The sequence below is a fragment of the Podarcis filfolensis genome, assembly GCF_964270895.1.
Source record: "Podarcis filfolensis genome assembly, chromosome: 3".
NCBI lineage: Eukaryota > Metazoa > Chordata > Lepidosauria > Squamata > Lacertidae > Podarcis > Podarcis filfolensis.
The window spans coordinates 55209512-55233833 of NC_139606.1; the positions used below are offsets into that span (position 1 = coordinate 55209512).

The 24322-nt window shown below is 40.8% G+C and overlaps 1 protein-coding gene and 1 long non-coding RNA gene across 3 annotated transcripts in view; one reads left to right on the forward strand and one right to left on the reverse strand.

The window, feature by feature from the left end:
• MAN1A1 (mannosidase alpha class 1A member 1) overlaps positions 1-17208 on the reverse strand; it is a gene marked incomplete at its 5' end in the record, with an annotated part of 52576 nt that extends 35368 nt beyond the window's left edge. For both annotated transcript variants that reach the window (XR_014546891.1, XM_083608561.1), the window contains 2 exons: positions 5857-5953; positions 16567-17208. Coding sequence is in view for 1 of the 2 variants with exons in the window: in XM_083608561.1 (XP_083464687.1) it covers positions 5857-5953; positions 16567-17208 (739 nt within the window). The remainder of the gene's footprint in view (positions 1-5856; positions 5954-16566) is intronic.
• Positions 17209-17365: 157 nt separating this feature from the next.
• The window catches only part of LOC310760356, a 31076-nt gene continuing 24119 nt past the window's right edge, over positions 17366-24322 (forward strand). Inside the window, exons 1-2 of the long non-coding RNA XR_014546919.1 lie at positions 17366-17482; positions 17710-17837. This is a non-coding gene — a long non-coding RNA (uncharacterized lncRNA). The remainder of the gene's footprint in view (positions 17483-17709; positions 17838-24322) is intronic.

Sequence of the window (24322 nt, forward strand, 5' to 3'; positions counted from 1 at the left end):
TTTTGCCCATCTAACAAAGAACATCAAATTCCTGAGCCAGGGATTTCAGAACTTTTTCTTAGGCCCTCTTGACTGCAAGTCTCTTTTCTTCAGTGATCAAGCTGGCATCCATAAAGACAGCTGTGGCAAGCAGGCCAATACCATATCTGATGCTCTGCATACCAACATTATGCATTTCTATTGTGTTGCACTCTGCCTTTTTATCAGAAGTGGAAGGTGTATTTGGCTTTTCTAATGTCAATTCATAACTTCCACCATTTCCATCTTGGTCATCATCTATGTGTTATTCATTTTCATCAGCACAGAAAATTATTTCATTTGATGGTATTGAATCATCTAATCTACTTCTATGCTTATATTCAACAAGCCTTCTCTCATCTTCTTGCTGCTTCCACTTTTTAACTTGTTTGTTATGCTCAAGCATATGTAATACACTTGTGATTACTAGATAATCATTTTAATGATTATTATGCAATTTTACACACATTGTTTAAAAAAAGACAAGTTTTAAATTACTGGAAATTCCACAAAATGTTAAAAAGTCAGTATTTGTTTGCAAAGTACAAATCAAAACTAAATTACAGTTGTACCTTGGTTCTCGAACAGCTTAGTTGCCGAACAAATCAGCTCCCGTATGCCACAAACCAAGAAGTAAGTGTTCTGGTTTGCAAATGTTTTTCAGAAGCCGAACATCTGATGCGGCTTCTGCTTAAGTGCAGGAAGCTCCTGCAGCCAATCAGAAGCCACGCCTTGGTTTTTGAATGGTTTTGGGAGTCCAACAGACTCCCGGAACGGATTAAGTTTGAGAACCAAGGTATATTTATTTAACCAAAATATCTTTTGAATTCCCAACTCATGTTACAACTTTTTAGCAACCCTCATTTTTTGAAATTTAAAGTTGAAAAATTCAGCATACCCTATTATGAGAACCTACAATTTTATTCTCTTATACTACTTGAAGCTGCATCCCTATGTACACTTACAAGGGGGTAACTCCCAATGACTTGCCTCTAATTAAATATGCATTGGATTGGCCTGCATGTTTATTCCAAGTGTGAGATAGTATAATCCCAAATCAAACACCACTGCTATTGGTTTTTCTGTGTTAGATAACATGGCTTGCAGTCAAGCGGTGGGAACTAGCCCTGGATGTTTACAGGGAAATAAATGCATTATCAAGTGGTACTACTCACAACACTCCAGCAATTTAGTTTATATTGTGAAGGCAAATATCATGTTTTTATTCCTATGCTTTAACCATCTTTAACCAACATTGTGAAACAAACTCAGAAAAGCCTTCCAAGACAAATATGCTACTTGACATGACATCATTTAAAGGACAAAATAGGGTAATGCAATTTAATAGCATGAACAGGATAAAGTTATTTGATTTACCAATAAATCCTGGAACTAGTTATGCTGCCAGAAGAAGTGTTATTGGATTTAAAATAGTTTATCTTATTAAATCAGCATAAGCTATAAATACAAACTTCAGTGTATGGCTCCAGCAGGACAATTTACCCACTGAAATAGCATGTTTCTTAAGTCTCTAAAAGCAGGACACACTGAATTGTGATGCTTAACATCTGCAGAAGAGCCTTGGATCAGAGTTTTAAGTATGCCATGCCATTGCATTCTCTCTTATATATATCTATATCTATATCTCTCATATATATATATATATATATATATATATATATATGTATGAGAATAGGAGCTTAGCCTTTGAAATAAGTATGTTGTAAGTAGTCATCCTGCCTTATTCCTGACTAGCTGCCACTACAACTTCCTGTAAACACTTCCCTGAATTCTGGAAGACATGAACTTGTACTTGCCTGGCTGCATGTGAACTACACACAAAGGAGCTTAGCTGAAATGAAAGAAAGAAAGAAAGAAAGAAAGAAAGAAAGAAAGAAAGAAAGAGAAGGGACAACACCAGCAAAACAAAGTACTGCACAATATAATGAAGCAGGTAGACATCGAGGGGAGGGGAGGGGAGGTTAGCAGTTCACACAAGGATGTTTGCCTGACTGTGATTTGCAACAGACTAGCAACAAATTGTCAGAGTAAAAGCATTACATTTCATGGCCTTACAGGAAAGTACTAAGAGATAGGCTGTATTCAATGGCCTGCAGGTTGAGCCTCCAATATAAAAAGAACTTTAATCTAAATTCTCAAATCTGCTTATATTTCAGAAAGAACTTCTTGGTTGCTGCCTTTCTTTCTGCTATTGTTTTATATCCAGTACCTCATCACTTAAGCCATTAGGACCTGAAACAAATTAGCTCATACAGGGTCTGCTATACATTTGCTACTTACTATAACCCAAACTAAACTTGTAAAAAAATGATGTTTGTTCATACCATTGGTACTAGATTTACCTATACAGTCATACATTGGTTTTCGAACAGAATGTGTTCTGGAAGTCCACTGGACGTTCAGCTTCCAAGGCAAAGTTCGCAAACCAGAACACTTACTTCCGGCTTTGCGACATTTGAGTTCCAAGTTGTTCGTGAACTAAGCTGTTCCAAAACCAAGGTATGACAGCAGTTTTTTTCTTTGTATGAAGAAGATGTATGCAATGTGAACTAAGGCTAAGTTTAAAACTTTGTTTTTCAAGAGCAGACAGTCTCACAGAGTGCATTGCAGTGATCTTCACGTCTGCGTGCACACAGAAGTAAATCAATTTATACATATGTCATACAACATGTAGATCTAAACTGTAATAAAAATTAAGGTTATAAAAAGAGAAAGACCAGCAAAAATAACTTTAGAAGTAAAAATATCATAGTCATATGTCATAACTCTGACAAAGGATTTAAAAATTCTCATCTGCTTGCTATTTCATTGTTCTATACACTGTGCCCACTCATGTTTGAACCTGTTCATTCTGTAACTTGTTGAACCCAGATACACCAAGTAATTTTACTCAAAACTGTTATTTCCTATGATTTAATACACCATTCTTTCAGGTGGGGAATTTCCCCACCCTGTGACCACACGCAGTATTTTGTATATAGTATCCTTGCAGAAATCAAATTTTTAGATTACCAATGCATGGACCACTGTGGCTAGATTATCTTTGTCCAGGAACAGACATAGTGGGCATACCAACCAAAGCTAGCTACTGAAATCAGTTGAGCCTCTAGTAATGAAGATGAATGACTACATTCTGACTACAAGCTTGGTCCTTCAGAAGGAATAAAACTATATCCAGACAAATTTTCTGGACCTGAGGACTACCTATACACAGTGCCTCCATCTTGCCAGTATTCATGCTCACCTTACTGGCCCTCATCCAGTCCACCATTGCATCCAGAAACCAGCTCAGGGCTTGCATGTTGACTCCTGACTTGGGCGTTACAGAGAGATAGAACCATCTGCTTACTGAAGCCATCGTTCTCCAAATCTTGTAAAGGCCACCCCCAATAGCTTCATATAGATGATAAATAGCATTGGGGACAAAATAGCACCGCATAGCCTAACTACTAGAGGGCAAACACGTTTGGAAGTCCCTAGAGCTCAGTGGCAGAGCATCTACATTGCATGCAGAAGGTGCTAGGTTTAATCCCTGGTATTTCCAGGTACAGCTAAGTGTATCCCCTGTTTGAAACACTGCAGGGTTGCTGCCAGTCAGTGTAGACAATATAAGCTGTTTCCTTTGCTGCTTTCTGGACTTGCAGGAAGAAGTGGAACCAATGAAGATCAGTGCCTTCAACTCCCAACCAACAGAAGATATCCAAAAGGATGTCATGGTTGACGGCATCAAATGTTGTTGAAATATCAAGAACGAGTAACATGATTGGACTTCCACTGTCCCTCTCGCAAGCAATGTCATCTATCAAGATGACAGAGGACAACTCAGACCCAAAAACCAGATCACAACCGAGACTAGTAATGGTCAAGATAATCTGCATCATACAAGAGTGAATGTACTTGAACTGTCACTACCCTCTCTCAAGCACCTTCCCCAAAATGGGGGTATTGATGATTTATCCCAATTACCACTGAATCAAGGATTTAACAGATGCTCCTAAAGGTGATGGTGAAGTTTACACCCACTACCATACCCTACAGATAACACAGCCACTATGAGTGCTGTGGTGCTCACAATGTAACAGAGCCTCTTCAATTACACCAGTCTAAACCACTGAGTCAGCAAGAATGTGGTGTTACACCTGCTCTCTGTGCTATTAGACCTTTCCTTGACAGTATTTGTTTAGTTTGCAATCTATGTTGCCAGAAGTGAATAATTATTAACATGTGCCAAGGTCAATATATGTAAAGCCCCATAGAAAAGCTGTTATTTCCTTTCCAACCTTGGCATTTAGACCACAGTTTTAAAAGAAGCAGCAACAAACTTGAACTGTTAATCAAAAGAGCCAGCTACTAAGATTGCTCTCCACTATATTTAACAATTCTTCCAAAAGTGGGAATATAAATTTAATGGCCTTTTGGTAGAAGAAAAAAGTGTCAGTAAAGAGTATATTCTAAGTACTGTGGCATAGCAAATATTCAGCTTCTCATACATTTGCCATAATGCACATGGGTGTACACTATGGCAGCTAAGACATAGTCTATAGAACAAGCCTTTCATCTACATTTTTCCCCAGAGTAGAAAACTTCATGCAGAATTGCAGCAAGCAAAAGGCTGTCACTAAGAACAACCCCATATTTCATTTTCTCCATCTCATTCTTATGTGAGGTAATATTTAACAGATTTCCCCCTTTCTCATCATGAATGAAGTGGAACATGTTGCCTTGATACAGTGTTATAGAAGGCAATAAATAATTCCATGATCATGGTAAAAAGAGCATGAACTGGGAAATCTGGATGGTGATTGCATGTACTGTTCCCTCAACATTATAGGGAAGGAGAAACAGGGTGGCTGTTTTTGATGGCAGCTATGACTTAATATTTTGCCTTTCCGCCAAGGAGCTAAAAGGTAGTCCTGCCCCCCTTCCATTTCATACCACAACCCTGTGATATTAGCTAGGCTCCAAGCACACAAGGCCACTTAGTAAACTTTATATTCTAGTGGGAATTTGAACCTGGTGTCCCTGCCCTTAGTCTGACTCTCTAAACACTACTGCAGTTTAGGCCCTTTTACTTCACTACTGAACAGCTAAAGAGAAGTTTCCAAACATGAGATGGAGATTACCATGAACATGCAACCCAAAAGACAACTGAATTTATCGCGTTAAGAGTTATGGCTGGCTAAAGCACATTAAATGAAACAAAAGCTTGGATTCCACTATTTTAAGCACAAAATAGAAGCAGCTAAAGGAGAAAAGATCTACAGGACAAGGAGGCTATTTTTGTTGCTGTTATGGAAGTTCTTAAACTAAGAAACAAGGCTCCCTCAAATATTCCAGAAATTCCTATTGTAAACTATAATCTATTAATAAAGGATATAGATGTTCGAAGCTGATAATACAACAAGAAAAAACTGAATGATTCTAATTGCCATTTTATGTAGTTAGCATGCCTATTTTGAAGAGTGCTTAAAATCTTTAATCAGTTTGGCCAGGTTCCATGGTCAACATATGATAACCTTACCATTTTAAATTATTATTTTTGATACTTGAAGCCACTCCAGGGCCCTAAGGAGTCATGCTGGTGGGAAATCCCCATATAAGGAGTGCAACACTGTAGTATACCTTGTATGATCTTCCTTGTAAGTGGGGAACAAACTAATAAGACAATGCTGCTTTGGTTATTTTCAATAATCAACCATTTACAGATAACCAGCTGTTGTGACATGTGCTAAGAGCCCACATGCTTCTAATGTAATCTCTAACTTCAGAGCAGTAAATCAGATGATGTCACTAAGTACAAAAGCACATATTACTTACCAAATAAATTGCTTGAGTGTCCTTGTTTCGATATGGGTTTCAGTTCATTTAATCCCCATGCGTAATGTTTATAATTATCCCAGGCATGTTTCATCATCTGGTGGGAAATGAAAGCAGGATTATAATGTTGATTTAGCAAGAAACCATTGCAGTAAATGCTAGCAGAAAATATACTGTACACTGAGAATCAATGTGTTGAATTCAGTGGTTAATTAAATCCATATTGTATTGTAGACATACCACTTTAACATAAAGCATTATTAACATTAAGTTGCTGTTGTGGTGTTTTAGTTATAGTAGGGAGTCTTTTATTCAATTCCATTCTCTATTGTTAATTAGGAATTTGTAATGCGCACCCATTAATTCTCATTAAGAAGTTTAGCTAAAAGACTATTAATCCAATTAAGAATTTCCCTCTAAGACAACAGGCTTCTGAAGCTGGGAACTACAGAAAAGATATTTTATTCCCTCACAACATATGCTTACAAAGTTATGAAAGATAAATCATATGTCTGGTAGAGAATGCAGTTTGGTTACAAGCTAGCAGACTGAAACAACTTAAAAGAAAAGAAAAGAAAAGAATGTACCAAATCAATGACGGCAGAATACATTCTAGCAAGCAGTGGGGTTTTATGGAATATGTTAAATGATCAAATCCTGTAATAGGAGTACCAAAGAACTAGATGCTTTCCCATATTTACTAGATGAAAGACTGGTGTTCTGATATTTCACAGGACTCCCACAGCAGCACAGTCTTTGTTCCATCCCCATGCCATGGTTGCCACTAAGCAACAGCTGAGTAAACACAGTGGTACCTTGGTTTAAGAACAGCTTAGTTTATGAACAACTTGGATTAAGAACGCTGGAAACCTGGAAGAAAGTGTTTTGATTTGTGAACTTTGCCTTGGAAGCAGAACATGTTTTGCTTCCTGTTGAGTGTGTTCCATTTGTAAATTGAGTCCCGCTCTGCTATGGGAAAGCATGCTTTGGTTTAAGAACGGACTTCCGGAACGGATTAAGTTTGTAAACCAAGGTACCACTGGAACTTCCATTCAAATAGACTTCCTAAAAGTTTAGGTAACTTTTCTTAAAAGATTCAAGAAGACAACTTCACAGAAAATGACATTTCCTTCACATGATTGGTCTAAGTGCCACTGATCACATCAAACAAAAATGTCAAGAATATAATTTATAAAGCTACTACATTTTGGTTGGTGTGTATACTTGTATCACAGCCCAGTTTTTGAAGGCAATACAATAGCCAATCCATATGTTGAGGGAGAGAGCAGACAGATCTTTGGGGAGGAAGCATTATTCTTGACATTTTTGTTTGATGTGATCAGTGGTGCTTAGACCAATCATGTGAAGGAAAGGTTGTAAAAGGAGGAAAGGCAGTAGAATTAGAAATAGATTTCCCACTTTCCTCTGCCCCTTGATAGTTTTAAATGTGGATGTTCCTTGGTATGGCTAATTTTAACACCATGAGTGCCATCTTATGAAAAATAGTGGAACATATGCTTCTAATATGTCTGGTCTGACAAATCTGATAATGGGGGAGGCAGGAACAACTGTGTGTTCTCTCAGACTGTGCTCACACTCCCATTTACTGTGCACTCAATGCATTTCCAGTGCTGCATTTTTCATCCCTGTTCATCTGATGTTATCCAAAATGCAGATCAAGTCTGTACTTTGCTATAAAATACTACAGCCTGATAAGTTGTTAGAATCATAGGATGATAGAACTGTAGAGTTGGAAGGGGCCCCAAGGGTCATCTAGTCCAATCCCCTGCAATGCAGGAATCTCAGCTAAAAACACCTAAGGAAGGGGAGTCTACAATCTCCCAAGGGAGACAATTCCACTAAGAGCTCTTACTGTCTGAAAGCTTTCCCATATGTCTAGTTGCATGTTTAGTTGTTTGTTTATGTTTTCCATATGTTTTGCTGTAACTTGTCAAACCAGCTTCACACCTGTTAGAGTCCTTAAGTTGCTTGTAACTTGTCTCTAGCCAATATGTAAATACCTTTGCATAGAGTAAAGGCATCCGTGTCCCCTCAACACTGCTTGGTATATACACAAACAAAAACAAACCCGACACTAATAAAGCTGTGCTGATGTGAACAACTGGGGGGAGGGGAAGCTGTAAAGAGGACAAGGCGGGGAGGACAACATTGCTGCACTCTAAGGTGACAATGTGAACACACTGTCATTTGACAGCCCTTGCTTTTTTCTTCTTAATTGCTCTCCAAAGTTATCTGCTGCTCCTCATTTGGACAGAGTTCTTTCTAAACCATTTTAGCCAACAACAAAACCTGGTGAAAACTTAAATTTTCATTATTGCTTGTTTTCTTGCTATTCTATTCTATGTTGTGTTTGTTTGTTTGTGTGTGTGTGTGTGTGTGTGTGTGTGTGTGTGTGTATGAATACACCCCCCCTCTAAGTGGTTTAATAGTAGACAATCTAAAGCATTCATTAAAAATGCCAATAAAAATATTAAAAGCAAGTTACATATTTATAAATATATACAGTGGTACCTCAGGTTACATACGCTTCAGGTTACATATGCTTCAGGTTACAGACTCCGCTAACCCAGAAATAGTACCTCGGGTTAAGAACTTTGCTTCAGGATGAGAACAGAAATCGTGCTCCGGCAGCGCAGCGGCAGCAGGAGGCCCCATTAGCTAAAGTGGTGCTTCAGGTTAAGTACAGACCTCCGGAACGAATTAAGTACTTAACCCGAGGTACCACTGTATATATAAAATCAGTAATTTTAAAACACAGTAGTGTTGCTCCTTATCTTGGTTGAGATTTCATATTTCAGGTGTTCTGACTATTTAGTTTTCTCTCATCTCAGAATTGTATGTCAGTAAAACACCGAAATACTTTAATAAAGTGCTGCTTATCTACAATACACATTCCAATGCCAATCTTCCATCATAAACCCTTGAAACAAAACCCAAAACTGGACCTGGACCACATGTGAGGTGAGTACCCCCATGTTAACAGGATTATTGGTCCTTATTAGTGTACCAGCTGTTCATACACAAGCGCCAAATTTATACCTGTCAAACATGAAACAGACTGAAACTGGCTTTCCACATATGCTAATAGTCAAGTACAAGATTGTAAGAAGAGAAACCATTCTGGTGTGTGTGTGTGATTTATAGATTATGATGTGATCCACAAACCAATTAAACTTTGACCTAAGTCTATTCTCCATTTTCAAGATAAGCACAAATACAAACAGGGTTGCTCAACTGTACTGAGAAAAGTTCACATGTACACACTCATGCACGCTTCTTATATATACACATACATACACTCTTCTATATTGCATTTATAGTCTGATCTGCAATCCCAGGAGACAAGATAGTAGTGTTTCACCTGCATCGGTCTGAGTTTCCTTCTTGGTGTGATTCCTGCCTGCAAGGGGTTTTTTTGGCTGACAGCAGAGTGCAGTGTTGTTTGGTTGCTGACTGACTAGATGAGCAGGGATGTGATCCAGAGCACATCTTATCACAAAGGCAAATCGTGCTGCGGGCAGCAGGATTAACACCAAAGGGGATTTCCACTTGCAGGAGTTATAGGAATATGGGTGCATCAGGATACAGAATTGTAGGCCAGGTACTGTAGGTTACAGGCCTGTGAGACCCTGGGAGAGGGGAAGTTTGGTTTGGTGTTGTTTCCCTTGAGTGAGAGACAGGGGAACAAATGCTGTAGTTGTGTTCTCACTGACAGCGTGGGATTTGTCCACTACTGGGCCTTACTTAGTCTACTATCTGTGGCCCTATCAACTACAGTGGTATCTTGGGTTACATACACTTCAGGTTACATACGCTTCAGGTTACAGACTCAGCTAACCCAGAAATAGTACCTCGGGTTAAGAACTTTGCTTCAGGATGAGAACAGAAATCGTGCTCTGGCGGCGTGGCAGCAGCAGGAGGCCCTATTAGCTAAAGTGGTGCTTCAGGTTAAGAACAGTTTCAGGTTAAGAACGGACCTCCGGAACGAATTAAGTACTTAACCCGAGGTACCACTGTATATGATGATGGTGCTAAGATGTGTCTAGGCCAGCAGGTAGCAGCGAGTTAAGAAGATGCTACCTTGATGTCAGTGTTGGTGAGTAGGGTAAGGTATAGTCTTGAATGGAGGAGCTGACCATCTGGGGCAGAGGTCTAGAATGCATACCCCGTCTCCCATTTCAGCCCTCCCACTTTTCCAGAAGTTACTGGTAGATTATCCACCGAGTCTTCTGGTCTGATGGTGCTATTAATGAATGTCAGATCAGTTTATAATAAGACCACGCTCATCCACAATCAAATTGGCTGACCTGCCATGTATTACTGAAACTTGGATGGGTAAGCTGGGTGGACCTAACCTAACTCAGCTGTATCTCTCTCTTCTTCACCACAAAACCTCTTGATGTTGGGATAAGCTTCAAGAGTCTGCCCCTGGTGTTTGGACAGAGAGACAGATTGAGGATGCTCCTCCTCTATCAAATACACTGTTGTCCAGCAGTGGCTATTCTGTTTTGGCATTTTATTTCTGTGTCTTGCTATCACCACATAATAAAGCTGCTCCTGCAACTTCTACCTACTTGAAGAAAGTGCATTTATTTCAGAACAGCACTGCATGGCCCCAACACTTTCCATATCTTTACTGAACAACCCATACTCACAACCCTTAATGCTTCTTTTTCTGCATGTTCACACACACACATTTTTCCAGCTCTGCAAGTCCATCTGGTAAAATCACAAACCCTTTCAGCTGTGCTACTGCAGTGGTGTGAAACCCTACACTAAGACCATAAATATAAACACACTCAGGTCTTTTTGCAATAATTTCTTGAATATCCCAGCAATAAGTTGAATTCTAGCTAGAAAAATCAAAAGGAAAAAAAAATCACAACCATGGTCTGAATTATAATTAGGACTGCACTATTTGCAAGCAAACATATTTTTTTAAAAAAGAAAGGGGAACTTGAAGTCCACTCCCACATGTTCCTAAAGATACAATTTCAAATTCCTGCCTTTTCCAAGTCATTTTTGGGATGTCTTTGCAGCCCAGGTAGGCTGATGCAATTACACCATTTAATAATGCCTCCCCAGGCATTATTAAAGTCAGCAAGTTATCAAAACTAGCTCAAATGTGAATGCAGTACTTTATTAAGATGGAAAACATCCTGGGAACTATATTTACCTCTCACAGAGCTACAATTCTGGCTGAACTACTGAACACAGCTATGAGAATACTGGTTTGGGAGTAGACCTATGATATAATAGGAAACATATGGAGGTCGTCTATAGCTGAGGAAGCAACCAATAATGTAATAGAGATGAAAGGAAGGAGGGGTGAACTGACTCCTTTTATGCTATTTGGTGGTTGTTTATTTTGTATACGAATGAAGTTTACAAAATACATTATCAGCCACATCACTACAAATTTGGATGTTGTGACCATCTATACTTGTTGATACTTTAAGTTGGAGAAGAGGACATTGTAAGAGATTGTGTTTCTATAGAACCCTGATGGAATAACGTAAGAGAGTCCTGTAGAATAACTAAATAAAAAAATATTAAATATCCTCTATGCACTTCCTTTTCAAATCTTGCCACATGCAATTTTGTTTATGTTTAGATTTTTTGTATATTATTTTGATAAGGCACAAAGATCAATAGCAATTCCATGCTCATATCCAAATGGGAAGAATATTTTTGTGGAGCGAGACGTGAGTAAACTGAGTAGTCAGCATCTTGGGATCATCAGATTTTGCACTGTCACAGGTAGAAGAAAGGACATATGGGTAGTTTCCCCACAAGCAGCAAAAGACATGCCTTGTGGAAGAAAGTGACTAGGTTCCAGGTGTCCTTCACAAAGTTTATTAAAAACAATTATGACTAAAAAACCCCCACATTTTAAAAACTTAATTTTGTTATACTATAGTAACCATGGATTTATTTTAAGTGAAAAACTAAAGCTCTGTCAGCATAGTTATGTCATGCATTTGACTTGGGAGATTTCTGCTAAGTTCCAATGATAGTACTCTCACTGAAACTTTATTTGGTCCAGCACAATTTGCAAACTATTCATAATTACTTTAGCAGGTGCAAATAGATCTAAGTTTCAAAGATGGAACATGTTTTACCAAGATAAATCTATTAATTATAATGTCAAACTAACAGTGATATTCATAGTGAAACTTTTACTTTTAATCTTGAAAGGCTACATATGGAGTGCATTTCTCAGAGCTACAGATGGGTGGAGAACGAGAACCACATAAGCCAGCCCTACTCTTCTTTTTATACAACAGAACTAGCAAAGCTATATTTTAATAATTATTCAGCAATTATCAAAGGTAGAGCTAAAAAAGCAGTGTCAGGAAAGTTTAATCACATGTCTCCATGTGAATTTTAGTCAGTGAAATACTAAACCACTGTCAATTGCCTCCAATGCCAACCCCTAAGGCTGCTAGATTCAATGTCAGATACAGTTCTTATGCCTTACATAAATAGTTTAACACTTTTATCCAACCCTTAAAGACACTAGACCTCTGTCCTAAACTGTGTTGCAATTTTGGACCATACAACTTATTTATTGTTTGTAGGGGGTAAACAAACAATCTTGAGAACACATAAAATTCAGGAAACAAGTACAGTTCATTCCTCTGCTTACCTACTCAAAAGTAAGTCCCTGCAAGTACAATAGAACTTGCTTCCAATGAACTGTAATAGGATTTTAGTCTTGTTCTATAAGAGCCATGATATTCCTCAACGCTAATGAGATTAAAAGCAATGTGAAGTGTTTAGATATTATTCCTGGTGATCTGCAATGAGCCATTGTTGTTGGAACAGCCTAACCAAAATACAATTTATCTTACAAGTTACAATACCAAATCTACTCAAACAACACTGAATCCATTTTGCTCTGATCACAACACATCAGCTCTCATTACAAAGTTAGGAGAGCTGTGTTATTGTTGCTCAAATTCCATTTACTTTTATTTCCTCTAGAATAAACTACAATTTACTTCCATTTGTAATTCCAAGCACATTAAATGAACAGCCCATTAAAATCAAGTTGGGAGTTGCCAAAACTGTAATCCTTAAAAAGCAAGTTTAAAAAGTTTTGCTTTGCTGTTATGAAGCAGCTGCATGCACCACATACATATGGCATTAACACACATTACTTGTGGAAGCCAGCCTACCAACTTCACTAAGACTTTCCATCAGCATTTATCAGTGTGTTTGCCATATATGTAACCAAAGAATACTTCTCTAGTAAGTTTTGCTGCCAACACCACTTATCTATTATTTCAATGGTGCAATTTACAACACTGCACTTTGGCTACATTCTAACACACTTACAAGGAAGACCCATTGAAATCCATGAGTATTGCCAAGCAAACACAGACAAAGTAAGGCTGTCATGATACTTTCATTTTAGCTTGAGTCAAGATACAGTTTCAAGTGCTAACACCATGTATTTGGGAAAGTAGCAGTCGTCACCAACGAAGTCAATATATAGCAGCACTAGTAGATGCAGCTATATGTACACAAATTTCAGACCACTGAATCATAAAACCAGTTTGCAATATTCAAAAGAAAGGTGAAAAGTTGCAGATGTCCACATCAGCCTGCATGAATCGGGCATCATGCCCGACCAGGTTTTTGCCTGCAGCACACTATACAAAACCCAGAAACTTATGTAATTATTGGACAGATATAAATCCAACAAAGGATCTTAATATTGTAGTAGGCACAAGAGAAAAGCTTTAATACATTAACAGCCAGGTTCTAAAAAGAAAAGAAAAAATGAATCTGAAGGCCTGCTCTGCAAATATGATGTTAGCTTTGAGGGAACAGGAAGGGGTTATACAGGATACAAAAATAGAGTTTCCTGTTTCTAGATAAGAGGACTGTGATGCACGTAAATATGAACAGTTGATAATAACCAATGAAAGAAATTCTAATGAGGGGAACTGCAGTTTACTAGATTAACAAGACAATGCTACTTATGATTGCTGCAAGTAAGATACACAAAAATTCAGCCTAGGCACATATACTTAGAAATATTCCATTGAACTCACTCAGTATGACTGAACTTGAAGCCTTCTGAATCCAAATCATGATCCCTTTCCATACACAGCCCTTACTTTCAGACTTAGGACTGACCAATAAAGAAGTTCTCCTGTGGAAGCAGCCGACTATGTACCATAGCCTACCCTACATGTGACAGAATCCTTGTTTTACATTTACTAGGAAGCCTCATTGAAATTCAGTGGTGATTGACCCGAAAAGGTGCATAGAACATTGTAAGCTGAACTACCTAAGAAAGCTAGCAGGCAAATTAACTGCTTTCCCAGGTAGCGTACACCTGGGAAGCTACTGCCACTTTAAGAGGACAGACATGGTTCTGTCACAATCCATGGTCAACAATGTGATTTTGTACCACTGCTGCCTTTCTCCCTACTGTTTTTCACTTACTGCAAATATGACATTGACTATACCACTTGCCCACACAGTATCTAATTGAATACATGATCCTAGTAGTTCCTGGGAAAATGCTTGATAAAGAAATATTACAGTAGCTTCTTAAGATGCAGGCCAGAGCATCAAAAGATTTGCTAACACATTCCTAAGATGGTGATGGCTTGTTTTGCTTAACTGCCATCTGTTCATAAGATTTAGTTTAAAAGGTGTACAAAACTTTAAACAGAAACCGAGGGAACCACAACAGATATGACAATGTATCACTGTGTGTCCCCTTTTTATTGAAACAAAAAACTTCTGAAACAAACTTAAGCTTATTTCACCAAGCATTTGATATAGGAACTTGAACTACCACTTTGCCCTTATCATAGAAACACGCAGCACAGGTAAAAATCACAGACCCACAAAATCAGACTCCTGTAATTACAAGCCTGATGTGTCAGCCAAATAGTCACTGATAACAGTAGCAGCTTTGATCTTAAATTTAATTAGATGATTTACTGAGTGATTCAACCTGGGATTTAGACTGGGAATTCAAGCAATTCAACACTGTAAAAAAATTAATTCTTAGCAGGCATACACACAATTACAGCTGGTCTGCAGCAATCACTATTGGTACAGCCATCAGAACATTTTCAGAGTTGTCTATTTCAAAAGTCTCATACTGCACCAAGTCAAAAGCAATGTACATAGCCACTCAATAGCAATCAGTTACTGTATTGATGTTAGGTATGCCTACTCAAGATATTCACCCAAGTCTTCTCTGATACCAGCTTTTTATTATTGGTAGTAGTAGTAGTAGTAGTAGTAGTAGTAGCAGTAGCAGTAGCACTAAGACTTTCACCAGGAATAGGGCAGTTACTTAAAAGCACACATGGACACACACTTAGTAACTTAGGTGTTCAATAAAGTGTCTGTGTATGTGGGTTTTTTAAACTTGTTTGTGCACTAATCAAAAGTTTGGGCAAGAACATGAAATACATTATGTGGGCCACTTCACATATTAAACAATTCTTATGGGCAAGTTAGTCTCATGAAGAATTAGGGTGCAAGAAAATGTATGCCATTTTGACCACAGGGTATGCATAGGATTGCTACATCTCTGTGTGTTTCATGATTAATAGAAGTGCCTCACAAGCAGGACCACTTTTCAACTGTTACTATGTTTTAAAAGTTTAACAAGATCCAAGTGAACAATGAAGTGTATTATCCATAAAGCATGATGTTTAAGAAGTGGTATCAATATAATCCTATAATTTCTCCAACATATGGCCTCAATTACAGTAATAGTACAATTCCTCCCAATTTTTCCCAAATAGTAGGAAAATACTGCACATGTGGAAAACTTCCAGTAACACTGACAAAGCAGATGAGCAGGGAGAAAACTGAACAGTGTAAAATCGGCAGATGGATGAAGACAAAATTGCACATTTAACCAGGCAATCACTAATATATTGACAGTTAAGGACGTCCATCAGTCATTAAAATGCTTTATGACAGTTACTTCTGCTACTAAGCAAAATACTGGAGTTAACTTTTAAGCCCTCTTAGCGATCTGACTTGAAAAGTTAGACAAATTTAGTTTAGGAAGTTACGTAACACAGATGTATTTAGTTTAGAAAATTACATAATATCGTCAGGATTTGTTATGTTGTCCAGCACGCCTGCTAGATTTTTCTTTTGAAAGCTGAAATCTCAAGTAGCACTTAAGCAGAAATGTACTCTGGCACAAAATACACCCCTACAAGCAAACACACACACACACACACACACACACACACACACACACACACATCTCGAGACAAGACATAAGATTCAAGCCAACACAAGAAAAAGCTGAGCTTCAGATAAGATCGGAGAGCTGATGTAGCCTATTTAAATCATCATCCCGTGAGCTCGAAGAAAACCAGAAGCGCTTAAACTATTTTGAATGAAACGTGTCTTTTCCCCATTAGAAGTTCCTCCTCACGTCAAAAGCCCCCCTCCTCCTCCTCCTCACACAGGACCGTGCCCGACAACGACAACAATGAAATTATTGCAGGAAAGAATGGGAGGGAGGGTCGCCAAGGTGGCGGAGAGAGTACCCAAGAAGAACACAAGACCCAGCCACACAAGAGCGAGAGGGTGACTTTTCGGGATCGTAGGGAAGGAAGTTAATTTCTGTATTATCATTGTTATTATTATTTGCGGGAGGGGGGAAGCTGCTTTGAAGGAGTCACCCACCTCTTTGATCTTCTCCCTTTTCTTCCGGATGGCGGGGTCGGTCGGTTCCCCTCCCACGGCCCCGACGGGTTTGCGGAACGGCAAGTCCGGCAGCCCGGCGGCCCCCGCCTCCCTCCTGCCCAACTTGTCCTGCAGCAGAAACTTCGCCTTGTCCTGGTGGATGTCCCTGCGGATCTCGTCGGGCAGCTTCTGGAGGGTTTCTTTCGCCTCCCGCAAAGCTCGCTCGTGGTCCTCGCGGATCTTGGCCAAGTTCTCCGCGGCTTCCTCTGCAACAGCGGCGGCGGCGGCCCCATAGCCGCTGCTACTACTCCCGGCTCCGGGCGGCTGCGGCGGGCGCTGGTGTTCCCCGTGCGCCGGGGGCGGCGGCGGCTGCTGCTGCTGGAGGTTGCTGCTGGAGTGGAAGAAGACGCCGCTGAGCAGCTTGGGGGAGTCCGGCAGGAAGAAGATGGCCCCGAAGCAGAGCGTGATGAAGGCGCTGAAGACCAGCAGAAGCACGAACTTCTCCGTCAGGCGGAACGCGCCGCTGGGGCCGGGGGCTTTCCTGCCTCCGGGCCCGCCCAAGGGACCTCCGCCCAGAGGGCCGCCCAGGGCGCCCGGGCCGGCGGGGCTGCCGAAGAGCGGCAACAGGCTGACGGCGGGCATCGCGCGGGGCTCCGGGACTCAGCGCCCCCTGTAGGCCGGCGGCGCCCGCGGGGCAACCCGTCGTCACCAAACCGCCACAGCCGCGGCGGGCGCCGTCACAGCCAGAGCGGGCCGGCGGGACCAGCCCGCGCTTCCTGCCCTCGGCTGCCGGCGGCAACTTTCTTCGTCCTCTTCGGCGGCAGGAAGTTTTGCTCGGCTGCCGCCGCCTCCTCCGCGAGTTCTCCCTTCACGGGAAGCGGCTGCCTTTGGCCGACGAGGGAAGTTCGGACCCGAGGTGCGTTTGCGGCTCTGTCAGCTCCTGCCGCCGCCGCCCCCTCGGCTGGTGCGGCTGCTGTCGCCGCTGCCCATTTGACGCCGGCGCTGCCGCCTGCCCTCAGGTATCCGGCGAGAGGAAGGCGGAGCGGCGCTGCTGTTATCGCTGTGGCCGCCCAGCCAATTCATAGGAATGATGACACTTCGCTCCCTCTCTCCCCTCCTCCCTCCCTCCCTCTCTCCCCTCAGAGGCGGCGGCGCCTGGCACTCGGAAGCGGAGGACAACTGCTTACTCGAGCACGGAGCGCGGAACTGAGGCAGCCGCGAGAGGGAGGCCCCTGCTTCTCGGCGAAGGAGCGCGCTGGACCAATCACAGAGTAGGCGGGGCTGGGTGGTGGCGGGCGAGAGGAGGAGGCGGTTACGGGAAGAGAAGGGGCGGGGCATTCCAAAGAGCGAGGGGCGGGGCGTGTGGATTTGTGGGTTTTTTTACAGTTGAGAAACAGAGCGTCCCGGGCGGAGGGGGGCGTTGCTCGTGCAGCGCGCGTGCGGGGTGCCAGAACCGCTGGTTGCAAACGTGCGCGGGCGGGCACGCGCTCACACTCACACACTCACTCGCTCGCTCACACACAGATGACGACTTGGCTTGTTATGCATCGTCGTCGGCTTCCCCTGCTCGGGCGTACGTGACGCCACACAGGAGGTTAGGCGAAATCCTCGTGCCTGGCCCACCTCCCGGACTAGGATTCATTAACCCCGGGTCCGTTCACGCATGCACACGTGCAGTAGTACGAAGTTGCGTTTCTTGATCAATCAGTGGGGCTTTGATTCTAGCGCGAGATTGCAGCATGACGTGCACCGTCCCGTCCCCCCACTACAAAACTCAAGTTTTAACACTTGTCGATAAAGGATCTTCCTGTGGACGGCCGGCTGCGTGCATTTTTTTTTTGTTTACTTATTATGTGGCGACAGTTTATGGGAAGGAAGGAATTGAGGCCGAAATCTGACACCGGCTGTAAATATACAGACCGATCGATACATTGCTAGGCAATAACGGGCGCGCTGGGCTTCCTGTGCCGCTTGCTTGCTTGACTAAGCGAGACTGGGTAAACGTGCACAGCCCCCCACCGAACTTTTCTGGAATTAAACAATGCATTGGCTGAAGTGACCAACTGGGTTTTTCCACCACAATAATCTAGCGGGGCTTCCAGACTCTGCTGCCCATGCACAAAAGTTTTGCACGGTGTCCTGAGGACGACCTGATCAAATGGAACTGTCAACTTTTCCCTTTTCTTGCGAGGAATCCTATTTGGAATAAGGGAATTTCTCTTTAAAAAGGGGGAAAGTTGACAGCTATGACTCCGATTTAAATCACGTTGCCTCCCCCGAAGAATGCTGGGAACTGTAGTTTATCAAAGTTTCTGGGACTAATAGCTCTGTGGAGGGTAAGATATTGTTCCCAGCATTCTTTGGGGGAAGTCATGTGCTTTAAATGTACTATGTGGGTGTTACACGACTGTGGTAATGAAGCTGGAGTCAGGCTGTTGTTTATTTACTGGATGTAGCCTGCCCTATCCCAAAGACTTGGGACTGTTAGCAGTGTACTAATTATTCTGCCATACTCCACACCACTCCAACCATGTGACCAAAAATATCCATATTAGCCCTACATCCCTACAACCTTGGACAAGTCTTCTTAAGAAAGTAATTCTAGAGTTTAGGTGCAGCCATCCATGACACTTGTTTATATTCCCTTGCAGGCATTATTTGGTTCATAGTGGTGGTATGCTTAAACATTATGGTAGAGATGCTCTTATAGCTACAGGGTGGTTCATAGCCACCAGCCGCTTGAATTCAGCTTGGAAGGTAATGCAGGGTCTGGGAGAATATGGACTGGGTGAGTCACCATTAGAAGGTGGGCTGCAATATTTTGCATTGCCTAATACTTGTGAATTATTGCCAAGGAGAGCCTTGCATAAAGATTTGGCTATCCTTATTTAGCAACATAAAGGCTCACCTGGGCCTCTGCATGTTATACTTTGCTGCACAGCTGTTGTGTTGCTGTAGTGCACTCAACAGATAAAACATATGCTCATTTAGGGTCCATGGTACTCTGGGAGCTCTAGGTGGGAATTGTGCTAGGCAAAAGGGTTTGTGTGTGGTTGTGAAGGGGATTGAAAATGGTGGTTGTGGACTTTCACCAGAACATTCTTAAATCCAGAATAATACTGTTTACAACATTAAAGTCTCACATTGAACAAAATGATCCATAGAAAGTACTTTACGATCTGAAAATAGAAACGATGTATGTACTTTTGTAACCCCAGAAAATCTTTAATAAAAACAATTAAAAAGAAGAAGAAGGCGGGGGGATGGCCTCCCTGGGTAGAAAAAGTTTGCAAGTGCTTGAAGTAAAGGGAAAACAATCATCTGATATGTTGCAAAAGAAAAAGAAACTGAATGTTTTGTTTAATTAAAAGTTTGCAATGAACAATGACTCAACGCTTTACCAAACTTACAAAGCTAATTTTTTCTATAAGAAGTTATGTAAAGCTACACATTTATTGTACATGGCTCTATGCCCAAAGCCCTTGCCAAGCAGTAAATTATACAGTGGTGTTGTAATGAACATAGAAATGAAAGGAACAGCTATAAAATGGTTTAACAATAGCCTGCGAAGTCTTTGACATTAAAAAGCACATTTATAGTACGTACAGTACCCCAGAGCATCTCCAGTGACCATGCAGCTACACTTCACCATATGGTTAAGAAAAATGTGGTGAAGAAACAAACCAAATCAGAACCCTATAATCACCATCTTTTTATTTATTTTTTAAGGGAACAGATTGGATTTTTTCATGGAAGATTTATTTTACTTGTGACTAGAATTTTAGCAGACAAGAGAAAATCTTTGTCAACTCTTAACACAATCATTTATGTGACTATATTCCTCTTAGGCTAGTGCTACATTGTACTGCAGACCACTGCTTTAGTTTGTTTGTTCTTTGTGCACCAGCACATTGTATTATGTTATGGCCACAACATAAGAGGCTGCTAGAAATTGAATTAAAACTCAGTTTGTTGACACTCAAATGCAGCTGGGCATATGAAGTGAAGAGAAAGGGAAAGTATTGCTTGGTTGGATTGCACGTGCTCAGTGTCTCTTGAGTTGGGATGGAGGAGAAATTCAAGTCTGTTTGTATTTAAAGGCGAATTTATCAAATTTTCACTTCTATCCTTTGCAATTCATACTTACTTATCTGAATTTTGTGATGCAGCTCTCTTACCAACCAATGATAACAAAAATGCATATATTATGTAAAATGTGCAGACGAATGAATGTATTAGTGAACATAACGTGAGAAAGGCATTCTGTTAGGAGAAAATGCTTACAAAATGCATAGAAAAAGTGTTTATTAGGAGAAATTTGCACTAAAATGCAGAAGTGTTTTTTAAATCACAAATTGCTGCAGAAATGTGGAGAACCGAATTGAAGGTTGGAAAAATAAGAAACTGGGAGAACTTAAACCGACAGATCCTTACATGGCAATCTGTAAAGCGCTATGTATGTCTTAGGTTCAAACTATATGAAAGACCGTGTTCCTCTGGTTTTGAGATCTTTGGGGGAGGCCTCTCAGTCCCACCACCCTCACAGGCACACTTGGTGGGGATGTGGGAAAGGGCTTTTTTAGTACCTGCTCCCAGACTGGAACTCCCTCCCCGGAGAAGATAGACTGGTTCCCTCCTTGTCCTTTTGCCAGCAGGTGAAGATCTTCTTGTTACAACAGGTTTGGGGGAGCTGACTGCTTTTAATAAAAGGGATGGTGCAGTGCTGCTTTTATTGCAATTATTTGTATGTTTGAAACACACACTCACAAACATATATTTGTTGCTTTTAATAAAGAAACAATGAGAAACTGAGTGTTAATTCAGCGTTTATCACTGCTTGGTCTGGAAAGGCCTTCAGTACTTTGCTGTGTTATTTCTTTGTGTCCATGGAACTTCACCTGCAAACACCCTGTGGACCACAAGCAGTCCTTACACCACAGTTTAGGAATTACTGCCAAGGATATTTAGGAAATTAAGATGACTACGTTTTAAAGATATTCAAGCTAACCACAATTGTGTTAATTATACTATCTGCAGGAGGTGTACTGTATTATGTCTTGTGAAAGGTTATGTGGATATTGCCTAAGTTTTAACAATCTTGTGCCCTCAATTATCCTTTTGTTGTTATTGCCCATTTCCTTCCTTCTCTTACCAAATATGCAGTGTATGCCTGATGTTTTTTCTTTTTTGATGATTCCCAATATGGCTCCACCAATTAAACACTATGGAAATTGCTTGCTGAGGGTTCTGATGATCTTATCCTCACCAACTGGAAGGGCATTTACAGATCATAATTTCTGTTGCTAGCTGCAATGCTTTAAATTCAAATGCCATTGCTGCATGGAATACAGCTATATACATATTTTGGTGCATTCATTTATGATATATGGTTTTAAAGGGCCTGATGAAACTTGCAGTGACAGAGTTCTGTAATGGAGGCTCTAAGCAGTTTGCAAAATATGGAAATTAGTTACACAAGACAGACATGATTAAAATACACAATAGTTATAAGAAAACCGTAATTAAAATAAAAAACCCCATCACATTAAAACATTACAATGTAAACACTCATAGTTAAAATGTACAATAAAAGAATCCAATTAAAAGTGATAAAAAACGAGTCTTGCGTCAAGAGATCAAGGGAATGCCTTTGTGAACAGGTGCATCTTCAAGAACTGGCGGGATGCCAGTATAGATGGGGCCTCATCTTTCTGCAGCAAATGCCTGCCACAACACCAGTACTACCAGTGAAAAACCCCACCTCTGTCTCACCATAAATCATCAGGCTATCATAGGACTAACCAGGTTCCAGTTGTAGATATCAATGCCCTTACTGAGGAATGGGGTGGAGAGTTGATCTTCCAGGTATTCTTATTCTTCTTATTCATTTCATGTTTATACCACTTTATATGTTTATAGGAAAAAAATCCTCAAAGCGGTTAATAACACATAAAAACATCAAAGTATACATTCAAGGCAACATAATTGACAGGAAACTAAAATATGAAAGATTTCAAAATAAAACATTGCAAAGGAGGTCAACTACAGAATGCACATTTAACACGGCAAAATTAACAAAAAAATCAAATCAAAACAAAGCCTTACTGTAGGAAGTCAAGTATAAAAATGCACATTTAAAAGAGCATAGTTAGCAAGAGAATAAAATATTATCATAAGCATAGAACATCTACTGGGCAGTGGCTGTGGAAGCTCAGGTTCAATGACCTGGATCTGCACTCAAAGACAGCCAAGACAACAGCCTTAGCTTTTGTAGCTGGAGTGATTCCTGGGCTCCATCCTCCCAGGCCAGTGGAAAAAGGCCTGTAAGGCAGGAAACAGGTCTTCCAGGACTTACAGCCAAGATGACAACCTGCTCTAGAGTTGCTTAGGGCTTTATATGTAAGAATACTGTAAAACTGGCTCAGTGGCTCATAGGCAGTCTATGATCTCTTAGTACTGGTGTGACATGGGCCCACATTCCCCCTGTCTTCCCCCCCCGGGAATTTATACAAGTATTGCACTTTCTCCACACCAAGCTTTTAGTACTTAAGGCAGTCTTACAGTTTCTTCCTTCCATCTTTTCCTGCATTCTTCATTCTGCACCAACTCATCTGCTATTAATGCTTTTCTTTTTCAACTCCTGTCTCAGTGGCTTCTGATAGAATTCTTCCTATGGTGTGGCTTTCCTATTCTATACATGACATTGTGGCTGAATCAGAACAGATCTCCAGACTTCACAGCCCTGTTCACAGACATTGAAAAGCCCCTCTCCATGGGTGATGGTTTGGGGAGGGTAGTAGCAGGTCTGATGATTTTTGCCCATCTTATCTTGTAAGCTGCAACATTTGTATGCACACTCCCCTTTTCCACCACTCATTATGTGTTCCTTCCAACTTATCCATGCAGTGTGAAGCAGCTGAGTAAAAGAATGACCCTCACAATGAATTGGCTATGTTTGTAATATTGCGACAATGTGAAATCTGATTGGCAGTATGGAATTGTAACATACAGTAATCACATTCACCATGCGATCCCTGATTGGCTAGTTATTACAGTGTGCGAAATAAGGAGAAGTGGAATAAAAAAGTGCCTAAACAGCTGTCCAAAGTGAAAATGAACATGGGCAAACGGCTGTGTGAACAAGTCAACATTTAATGGTCTTTGGAGACACATTTTTGGACATCCCACCTCTCATTACACCCCTCATTTCATATCAAAAATGTTCACTCCTGAATATTCATTGCAACCTTACACAAAATCCATTTCTTCAGCAAAGCCTCTACCTGCAACTTTACTGTTAACAGTGGACTCTGTATCCTTTCCCCATTGCTTATTCATCACACTGTGACCTCTCCCTATACTCCCCTTGTGCTTATTTTCTGTCCAGTGCCTAAGAAACTGTTGGCAATAAAACATGTTAAATGGTAGTGGTACCAGATACAGCAAGGTTCTAAAAGTAGAGTTTTAGTAGTGCCTTCTACCTTTATGATTTATCTGAGTTGTAAGAACTATTTCCCAACAACCTCCTGTAATGTTCTTCAACAATACCAAGTTGCACTCTCATACTCTGTGTGGTAGTGATCTAAAAGCATTGCAGTCTTTACAACTATTGCAGCTTTTGTACTTGGATGCACACACAATTCACTCTCTTTCTTTGATCTCTGGCCTTTAATCATTGTGGGTCCCCCCCTTCAAATCTTGGTGCTGCATTTCAGAATAGATTCAACTTCATAGGCGATTTTGCTGCAAATAAAAG